An 11217-nucleotide genomic window follows, 5' to 3' on the forward strand; every position below is an offset into this window, starting at 1 on the left:
TTTTTTTTTTGGTCTTTTTCTGCAAGCAGGATCTTGCCAAAACTCTCCGATTGACTTTCATTGCTAAGAATGAAGCCAAGAAAGAAGCCATTACATTTGGAAGCAGATCTGTAGCCGATAAACAAATAAATCCCCAAGGAGCACAAGTCGGGCTCATGACAGGACGGCGAGGGTTGGCAGACTGAGCGCAGGCACGCAGGCTAGCTCTCAGCACTCTGCTCAGTGGAGGAAAAGTTTGGATATTTAATTCTACGTACTTAAACGGAATGGGGAAGCAGATTTTGCTCATGTAAAACTGAAGTCACTGTCACTCAGAAGCATTTCTGAAGTTTCGTACGGCATTGTATTGGGTTTCAGTTGGGTTTTTCCATGAACCCCCCCCCCCCCCAAAAAAATATTCCAAGAATGTACGCCACATTTAACAGTGTGGTTCCCCATTTGTCATCTTGTTTCCCCCCCCCCCCCCCCCCCCACTCTGTGTCTGCTGACTCTGGCCTCAATCTGCATGTCCGCAAGGTGTGCTGTGCAGTGTGTTTGAATTCAGGCGTCAAGTGTCGGGTCGTGCGCTCATATACATTTGGGTGAGTCTGTTTCGCCTCAGTCGCGATGTGCTCCCCGAAGCCAAGATCCAGTTGCAATTAGCAACTCCGGCGCGCTCGAGACCTCGGTGGCAGTTTGAAGAGAATCGTAGTGCAGATTGAATCAAAAATGGTCAGCAGTAGAATGAAGATCTAGATTGAAGGTTTAGTTCACCAGTAAAACAATTTGTGTACCGCCGGTGTTTATTGAGATGCCTCAACTCCTCTCAGCTCATCAGTGCAGCGCTAATATTAGTTGTTCTTCACAGAAGATGAAGAAGATGTAATGAGTATTGTTATATTCTGTCTACACGTGTTGCTGCGATGTTTTTATTCCGTCGCTTAATGTCAGCGGCTTGAAGGCTCTGTCTCCCGAGGCCGCCGTTGTCTACGAGCTTTCACTTTTGAGTCGCTGCAAATTGCATATTTTGCAATCGAGCATTTCACAGTCTGTCAGAAGACTCGAACCCTCGATGCTCTTTGGTTTCGTCTGTTTTATCTTGTGCAAGAAGCCTCTTTGAGATAGTCCACCAAGGACCCAGAGGAGGAAGTTGAGGGGATATTTATCTTGAAGGCTTTTACGGCGGCGTCTGTCGGAGCCCGGCCATCAGTCACGCTTGCGTCTGTCTCACTCACGCCTTCTCGCTCCACTCTTGACCCCTCAAGGCACCGATCAGCATCTGTTGGGGGCTCAAGCTGTTTTAAGACCATGGCTAAGTGGACAGGGTCAGAAGAAGGAGGGGGAGAGGGACATAAAACGGACGAGCAGCAATTCGGCGTTGATAATGCCAAAAGTGTTGGACCCGCAGGAGGCACTTCGAGAATGGAAAACAGCGCTCAGCTATTTACAGTACGGTGTCTTTGTACACAATCGCAGCATTTGTTTGCCGCGTTGTCCCTCTAATCTGTCCGCCATTCTCTTTCATACGCTAACAGCTGTACTTTGCAGCCGACCTATAAATAGCTTTTTTTCCAGAGTTGGTTATCACTAGAGCACCCAGCAGCACACCGTCAAAACCCAAACAAAAGGTGCAGACGAGTGTGTGAGACTTGGCATCGATCCTTGCGACTGTTTAACGCTAGCTAAAACGTCACCTCGGGAGAAATGAAACGAGCAGAGAAAAAGCAGGCTTCGAATACACAAATGTGTAGTGTCACGCCCTAAAGCTAGTTACAGTTTGTTTTCAGCACATGAATGCAGTGGAAAACTGGAATTGAAAGACTGAGCCACCGTCACGATGACCTCGCGTGAGATTTACGCTTGTGTGACTGAGTTAAAATCTTGCCTGTGCTGTTAAGAGTTTGGGGCTACAACAGTGTGACCGTTCAACAGATGAATTCATTCTCATGTGAATGTTGGATGGAAAAAAAATAATGAGGCAAAAAAGTGATAAAAAGTATTTTCAGGCTAGTGACAAGACAGATGGGTTTTGCAAGTGGCATGCATCATGGTGGTGATAAGGGCGATGACAGACCAACCCAGACCTCGCCAATCTATACCAACCACGTAACTCTCCCCCTGCGCTGTCAACATGCTGGGAGAACGAAAGCGTGCCTCCCGAAATTGCATGCGCGTGACAAACTTCCATATTTCGTAGGTGATGTTTAAGGCATGTAGGATGTCGCTCAGACTCAACACGGACTGGTTAGGACTGACGAGAACCTCATCTAATTACCCAACAATGACAGGGTACGGACAGACAAGCGCTTGGCTTTTCCCAAAATGATAACGAAGGCCAATGTCAAATGATAGGGTAAGAAAAAAAAAATGTGATACAGATGCTGAAGTGTGTCGTTTCTCTCTATTCCGGAACAATGGTTAATCTATTCCAGTCATCTGTGGTGTTTACGACAAGGCCAATTTGATATGGAGGGAGGCTTTAACGTAGCGTGTGATTGACTCACCATCGTCACAGCACTTACACAGACACTGATCCCAGCGTAGCTTTCAAATTGGGTGGTGTCCCACAGGGGTCATTCCTTGGGTTTTGGCGTTTCTCTCTATTGCCTTTGTGAACATGACGAGATTGCATTTATTTGTAGATAATGTGCAGTTCTATGAAAGAAATGGAAACACTGTGACTGCTAATTTCTGTCATGCGTTTGAAGTTGTGCAGTCTTCCCATTTTTTTTAATATATATATTTGTACTCTGCACCTGCCTCCAAGATGCACACTTCTCTGGCCAAAATTCGGTTGAAGTAAGTTACACTTCCATCTAAAGATGATGTTAAAGTTTCTTAACATGTTACCACCTGGATAACTGTTGTTCCCACTGAATGGTAATTCCACTGCTTTCCAAGACATTTCGAATTCCCTCCAAAATCTATTTTTGACGTCTTCATCCAAAGGCTCTCTGTTGTTAATTGCTGACATGACTTTGACATCCAAACTCAAATTCTGTCGTGCCTGGTGACAGTTATTTCTTGCAGCACCCCCCCCCCCCCCGACCCCACGCCACCCCGCCTCCCCAAAGAACAGTCAGAATTTTTTGGAAAGCAGCTCGTAAATCAGAGTTTAAGACCCTTATTAGGCATCTGGTTCCTCATAGAGGTCCCAAACTTACAAAAAGCATTTCATGTTCGAAAAATCTCACGGCACGCCAACCGACAAAAAAATGTCACGAAAATTGTGCACCTTCTCAATGGCCTTGACTTTGACACCTGTGCTATAATTAGTTCCATAAACAGCTTACAGTTTACACATTGTACAGAAGTGAAACAAGTATATGAGCCAAAACTTGGTCTCATCTTTTGGGTTTTTTTTGCTCGAGGTTTTCAGTGATTCTTATTCAAACATTTACAAATAATCACCGTCAATAACTTCCTCGCATGGCAAGCTTCCTGCCAACAGCCTCTGATTGTTTCCTGCAGAGACTTCTGCGTGAGTTAAGAGCCTCACTCGATGGCAGCTGCCCAGATTGGAACATTCTAATTGCGGCTTTTTTCGAAGATTGAATTTCCTCTCACTGTACGTTTGCATTTTGCTGTCCGTGTTTTTACAACCAATGTTATGAGATGTCCTGTATCTGCCGGTTCCGACTTTGTGGGGCATACGTGATGCCGTTTTGTGCGAGCCGAAATCCACAAAGCATTGTTTCCATGGCCACATCAAAACGGCAAGAGCTAGATTGCGATTTATGGCTCTCGTGAATAAATTTGATTTAGGGCTATCAACTGTGGAAAATGTACATTAATTACTGTGGCTGTTCAAAACTGTGCGGGCACATGAATAAGTTTTAAAACAACTGTTTGTCCTCTGAAGATTGAACAGAACACTGTCTTCTGTGGTGGTAATGCAAGAATAAAACGAGTGTGTTCATCACCCCCCCTGACACGCATACTTTCAGTCTATTTGGTTTAGTGATGTCAAAAGCCAGACTTTTCACAATGCCGTGTTTATGCCGCTGAGGTCATTTGGTGATGCTATCCTCCGCCAAACAAAAGCCCGTCTTGTTTACGTTTAGAATACGTGCAATCAAAAGTGCTGCTTGTCAGATGGCTGCTGTTTGGAGGTTTTCCAATCGGAGGGGGTTCAAAGTCAGAGAATTTAAAGGAGAAATCTTTCGCGACTGCTCTGTTCGCCTTTTGCACGTTGTGCTGCAGGAGTGCGGAAACTGTCCTGTAGGCAACTGTTCACATCAAACCTACACAAAAATATCGCCACCCGCTTAGTGTAGACATGTGGGCAAAAGTGTGTTTAATTTGTTAGCCTTGGTCTGATCTCGTTTTGGATGTAGTGTGGTTTAATATTGCATTATATCCCCTCTGGCTTACGAGGGCTTTGTCCCAACTGCATTGCTCAGCACATGGGCTGCGAATACACACATTCACTCACACACATACACACTTTGGCTCAGAGAAAGCGCCATAGAGAAAACAAAGCTGAGCCCCGCCAGTGTAAACACAGGCCATTGTTGCGAACGCGCTTGTCCCGCCTGGTATCTTCGCGCCCAGCGGCCATTCAAAGTGGTTGCCACCAAGCTCTCGTTTCCGTCCAGCAGAACACCGGCGATTATCAACAGCTGAGATCATCAGGCCTGTAGCAGGAAACGAATTTCACTTGTGGGGGGGGGGGGGTATAAATACAAAAAACAAATAATAAATAACGTATAGTGGGAGGTAGATGAATAAATTCGTATGAATTAGGTTTCATCAATGCATCTCAGCTAGATTACTGTAATGCCCTTTATTTTGGAGTCAGACAGTCCTCTCTCAAGCACCTCCAGTTGGTCCAAAATGCTGCTGCTCACCTACTGACTGGCGCTGTTTTTATGCGATTGATTCATTGTTTTCACAGTCTTTTTTTTTTTATATGGCTGATTTGTACTTGATGCACAGCGCTTTGTTTGCAGCTGCGGTTGTTTTTAAAGTGAGTATTTGGAGCGGATGTGTGTGTGTGTGTCACACGATGGTGTGTCATAACTGTGACCCTGGGCCACATATGCAGCAAATTAGAGCCAATCAGAAGCCTGTAATCAAGGTGTAGTGTGGAAGACGGTTGCAGCGTGGTGGCGAGAGGGGGTGGGGGCTTTGGGAGCCGTGATTAGCATGCCAGACTGATGAGGAAAGCTGCGTTTCTCACCTCCACTTACAGGGGTTTGTTGATTTAGTTGGTACCAACCAATTTTGAAGGAATGGCGGTGTCAGGTTCTTGTTTTATTTATTTATTTTGTAACCAATTTAGGTGACATATTGTGTGGTTTCGCCACATGGGATGAGTCAATTGCAGAATGGTATTGAAATGGAAGTTTCTTGACCCTGGAGGATACCCTAAAACAGATGTTGTGTAGCATGTTCGCTATTAGTTTAGCATTCAACTCCTGTACAAGTTTGTTTTTTGGTTTAAAAAAAATTTTTACTGATGGAAAGTATGCCGTGGTTGACGGCGACATTTTACATAGCAGCTCATCTAGTGGCTGAATGTTCCAAATTTAGACCCCCAGCTGGATTTCCAAGTCTCACTTGCAATCTCCTTTCTCTCGCATTGCCGGAGGTTTTTGACAATGACGTACAAGCTCCAACTTGCTGTATTCGTATTACACATTCTTAACCCTTCGAAGAATTCATGTCAGGAAACAGCTGATTTGTCTCTATTGACCATTGGTCCCGAGTGACAGACGCTCAGCGTGTGCAAACACACAGACTGGACTGAGGCTCAGCTCGCCGAACCCACGTGAGAGCAGGGGCGGGAATGTATAGTTCACGACGTTGTGGGTTTGAATCTGGGGGGGGGGGGTGCAGACTCCCTGACTCACTCAAAGGACACTGTGAGGTTTAAGGGGGTGTATGGCGGTGGGAGCCGTAGGTTTCGGGAAAACATAGCGCTAGGTCAAAGAAGTGTGAATCATAGCACATACTGTAAATACGACACGTTTGGTCATCATTCATTGCTCAAATATTCTGTTCTGTACCCTCGTGGTTTTTTGGTTTATCATTGGGAGTAATTTGCTGCTCTTCCGTAGCATAGCTGCTGGTAACAAACATACAAAGTACAGACGTGACGTGACTGAACTGTTAATGTGCTCTGGACTCTCTAAAGTGTGTTTCTTAACCATGACCAACAGCCACATGATGACAAATAAATTCAGCGGTTCTCCTCCGTTGTTGGATAAGTAACTTCAAAAACGCTGTCATCCTTACCACGGGCAGTGAACGACATTGTCATTCTAACCAGACTCCTATGTGCCCGACTTCCTTTTCCTGCACGGGCATCCATTTCTCTGCAGTCCCAAAGAAGTTACTCCAGGAACAAAGCTCCAGAGCGCCAGCGTACTCCCCACCATCCGGCGCCCATGACCCCAACATAGTGGGAGATAGCCCTCCTGAGGGGACTTCAGTCAAACGCCCCAACGCTGTTCCAGGTGAGTAAAACTGCACACACACACCTAAGCTTGAGGGACTTTGATCAGACCCTTGTGGCACCCCCACAGACAGAGTTAACACGACACAGTCCACCCCCCCCCCCCCCCCCCCCATCCTTTCAGGCTTCAAGTGGAACAATATTGAGGTCTCACATCAGGGCATAAATGTTTGGGTGGAGACATAGCAAACGGAATAAAAAGAAATTGGACTACTAGCAAAACATTCAGAACACAAATGACTACTGATGAGGATGATCGATAAGCAAATGTAAAGGACGAGCTCGACGCGTCAGTTGATGACAGTGCCTCATGCTTGAAAGGCCATTGACCTCTTTGGAAGCGCTTTCCACCTTTCCAGCTTACCTGGAAAAAACGGTTTTTCATAGAGGTACACGGGAGGAATACTGTAATGTGGGTGGAACGCGACACGTCGACATGAACAGCCGGCATTCCTCGTCACGTCGTTCGTCTGGTCTTTTGTCCCGTGATGAAATGTTTTGTCTCTGGAGGAAAAGAGCGGTTTCTAAATATACTACCTGTCTGATTAATGACAGCCCCGCGCTAGTCGGTGGTTAGCATTGCTTAGTGTAAACAAGAGATCTCAAAATATGCCTGAAGACCAGCATAAAGCTTATCTTGGATGACATTACAGTTACAGGGTGCGTGAAAGGGTGAATATAAAAAAAATATCTATGTCATGGGAGAATGCTTAGCACGTCTGCTAATGTTGGCTAGTTAATAATGTTACTAATGAGGTTAGCAGGCCTGTCTCACAGTCCGACATTCCAGTTGTGAATCTCAGCTCTGGCCTTTTTTGTTGTGAGGTGTGTCCAAAACATGCACTAGCTTGATTGAAACCCATACATTTCCTATCGCTTGTTTAAAAATTAATTTCATAGTAGTTCCTTGCAGGTAAATGAGATGAGAGGATAATGATCCATCATGAATCATTTCACCTGTTTATTTTTCTGGCTTCCTTCACGTGTGTGTGTGTGTGTGTGTGTGTGTGTGATTGGGAATTCTTGGTCACATCAGCAGACATTGACGCCGCAGCCGTACGTCCAGGTGGAAACGTTTACGCTTTTAGCCAGCAATTGCAGTCTAAACTATGTTTATCAGATAAGAGGTCTGACGCACGTTAATTAACGTCAGTTTAGTTTTAGCGTACGTCGCGTTTGTGTGACATTTCGCCAAAACATGCTCATCCATCCATCCATCCATTTTCCGAACCGCTTGATCCTCACTAGGGTCGCGGGGGGTGCTGGAGCCTATCCCAGCCGTCTTCGGGCAGTAGGCGGGGGACACCCTGAATCAGTTGCCAGCCAATCGCAGGGCACACAGAGACGAACAACCATCCAAGCCCACACTCACACCTAGGGACAATTTAGAGCGTCCAATCAACCTGCTATGCATGTTTTTTGGAATGTGGAAGGAAACCGGAGCACCCGGAGAAAACCCACGCAGGCCCGGGGAGAACATGCAAACTCCACACAGGGAGGCCGGAGCTGGAATCGAACCCGGTACCTCTGCACTGTGAAGCCAACGTGCTAACCACTGGACTACCGGGCCGCCCATGCTCATCCACCATGACTTAAAACATTCAAGTGACCACGTTTACGCTAGCTGTGAAAAGATTTCTCTTTATTTTGCCGTTCTCTGTCAAAGTTACCAGATCGGGTTCGATCTGAAAGGCGCAGGTAAAATAAATACCGGCTGTGGCCTCGTGCTTCCGATGCGGCAATTTGCCGAGAAGGACGTCGCTCAAACTTCCCCCACATCGGTTGTTCAGTTCTTAATGGCCTGAGTCAAGTTTCCTTCTGCTGCGGTGGTGCCATGTTATCTTGTCGATCACAAGACGGTGCATGTGTTTCGATGCGTCGTCTCGGACCAAAATGATTAAAACAACCCACGCAGACGCCGCGGGGATGACTCAGTGGCTCGGAAGCACTTGGCACGCTTTTCTGTCAATGACCCAACCGGCGGCATCACGACACAGCACATGTGGTAAAAATACGATGACTGATACTTACTCGATGTGCCTCATCGCATTCACAGGACCGCATTTTAGTCTGAGGATCATAACGGGCTTATCCGTTCTTTGACTCTGGCTTTTGTGTCATTTCCTCCCCACTGCAGATCGGAAGCGCATCAGAGAGACCAGCGCCGACCAGGAGAGGTATCCCGAGGTTGGAAGAGGGGGAGGCGAGGCGCCCTTGAGGCCCCCGGAGATGAATCCCATTATGAACTCCACTTCCAGCTCCAGCATGGCCCTCATTAGCAACGCTCTGGTGGCCTACACATACGTCTCAAGTAGGAACACAAATAATCGTGTGCGATGGGCCGGTGATGGTTGATAAAAGTGTTTGAGTCAAAAATAGAGTTTTACTTTGCCAACTCTGTGAACAGACTAAAAAAAAAATTTTTTTTAAAAAGCTAATTATTATTGTAGTTTATTATCATAAGCTAAATTAGCTATGCTATGCATTCGCCGAAGAGCTAAATTAGCTATGCTATTAGCTTATGATAATGAATGAAAAAAAAAATCCTCCTTACCATTATATTTTTTTCCCCTAGATTTTTGCATGCCAGGACTGTGTTATTTTTAGACAGATTGCATTCGCCGTAAATCGTTCTTGGATCCAACATCAAACAATTTCGGGCAACTCTTGCCTTGCTGAACTTATTTGCCGTCATAGTGAATGCTGCCTTGTTCACGTTGCTTTGTTGCTGCTGTTGATTTTATCAGCCATAGAAACACCCCCCGATTTTGACAAAGTGAGTAAAAAGTGTGGGGGGGGGGGTTTTCAAACGCAGGATATCACAGTCAAAAGCAGTCAGTAAAAATACTCAAGTATAGCCTGAAAATCTTTGGGATGTGGTTACTTCCCACAACTAGAAATCTAGCCTTAGTGTTGGAGACAAAAGAATCAAGCAATGTCGAAAGGTCCACAAGTCGAGGGAACCAGAGAGTCAAATATTTGATATGAAACAAAGGGGGAGCAATTATTGCGGTAACTGTCACATATCACTCACTTTTCTGGTCATTATTTTTTTCCACTCTACGCCAGACCACCCAGAGAGGGCGGCTCTCTTCTTTGTCTGTGGTGTCTGTCTGGGCCTCTTCCTTACCCTATTCGCGCTGGTGGTCCAGATCTCCTGTCGCACCGACTGCCAGCCGCCCCGCCGGCAAGCGGCCGCCAAGAAACGAGCGCGCCCAGTCGCCGACTCGTCGTCGGACTCCAGCGACTCCGACTCGGATTGGGACGCCAACTCGGACCTGTCGGCGCGACGGCACCGGCGCTTCGAGCGCACGCTCAACATGAACGTGTTCACCTCGGCCGAGGAGCTGGAGCGAGCGCAGCGGCTCGAGGAGAGGGAACGCATCATCAGGGAGATCTGGATGAACGGGCAGCCCGACGTCCCCGGCACGCGGAGTCTCAATCGGTATTACTGACCGCCGCTTTGGATGGAACGCTTACTCGAACAAGACTTCGGATGGCTCGCACCTGTCAACCAATAAGGAGGTACTGCAAACTTGGGAAGAGAATTCCTCCCCGAGGTCGTTGGCCTTTTCCTTTGGGTATCGTAATTTTCCCCAAGTTGTAGGAGTGTCCCCCTCTACCTCTCAGCTGGAGCGTACTGCCGGAAGCGAGGGGCCTCGCCCATGACCCCAAGGAAGCCCTTTTTTTGAAGTAAGGCCCTTCGGTTTTTAGCTTCCTAGGGACCCGTACAGGCCTGCGGAGACTTGACGGTGATTAAAGAGGCGAGCAAGGCATCAGGCAGCTGCAACACTTGGATCTTTAGCCAGCATTTAAGCCCAAAAAGTGTACAGGACAATCTTTTTTTTTTCTCCCGCCCCCACAGAGGATGCTGCCTTTTACAAAACCAAAAGATATTTCCTTCAACCCCCCCCCCCACCCCCCATCCCCTAACCCTTATGAAATCTATTTTATAATATTTAATAGTTTATTGATTTTTGTGTATTTTGGTTCTCGCGTATGGTTTATTATGAGATATTTTTATACTTGGCAAAGGTTGTCCGGCGCCTCAGGGATACAATCCTACAGTGTCTGTGTGTTTTTGCCTTCTAAGAGGGGAGGAGGGGTAATCGCCCTTTTTTTTTTTTTTTTTTTTTAAATCATGTACGTCAACCTCTAGCAGTTAAAGAGATACAATATGATACAGAGAGCCTCAAAGAGGTTTTTAGTGATTTAACCGTATTTTTGATACAGGATATGAAACTCACAGTGCAGTGCCTTTTCAAACTATGAGGTCTCTCAAAGGGTCTGATGACTAGAAATACCAAATGATTGAGCGTAGTTCCTTCCGGTTGTTTTCGGTTGCGTTTGCTTCAGTGAAACACCGATTGAACAGGACTCGTATCTGGAAGTATCCGTCGCTGTGTGATGAAAATCACATCGGCCATGTTCATATAAGCTATTTACAATCCAGTTCTGTTTGTGCTTCTCTGGTTTCAAGTGTAGAAATAACCATATTTTTCTCTCATAGTTTTTATTTTTATTTTTTTAACTTGAGAGGTGAGTAACGGATAGCACACAGGACATATTAGGGTCACCCACATTGGGACAGCCTGTCTATGCTGTATCATTTTTAGAACATTTCTTGTTTTCATTTGGACATGAACACGCCGATAGCTGACCAACACGAGGGCAGGAGGTGACTCCTGTGTTTGGAATAAACGTTTCAGAAATATGTCTTCTGATATTTTGAGTCCATCTATCCATTATTTCTAATGCTTCTCATTTATTCAGCGTCG

General features: G+C 46.1%; 1 protein-coding gene across 2 annotated transcripts in view; it reads left to right on the plus strand.

Annotated features, from left to right (window-relative positions):
• The window catches only part of LOC147187759 (protein eva-1 homolog C-like), a 40487-nt gene extending 29334 nt beyond the window's left edge, over positions 1-11153 (plus strand). For both annotated transcript variants that reach the window (XM_086100189.1, XM_086100190.1), the window contains 3 exons: positions 6306-6440; positions 8577-8750; positions 9509-11153. In XM_086100189.1, the coding sequence (XP_085956315.1) occupies positions 6306-6440; positions 8577-8750; positions 9509-9894 (695 nt within the window). In that variant the 3' untranslated portion in view covers positions 9895-11153. The remainder of the gene's footprint in view (positions 1-6305; positions 6441-8576; positions 8751-9508) is intronic.
• Positions 11154-11217: the final 64 nt, after the last annotated feature.

This window comes from Hippocampus guttulatus, chromosome 20, assembly GCF_054856545.1.
Source record: "Hippocampus guttulatus isolate MCC_2025c chromosome 20, RoL_Hgut_1.0, whole genome shotgun sequence".
NCBI classification, from domain to species: domain Eukaryota; kingdom Metazoa; phylum Chordata; class Actinopteri; order Syngnathiformes; family Syngnathidae; genus Hippocampus; species Hippocampus guttulatus.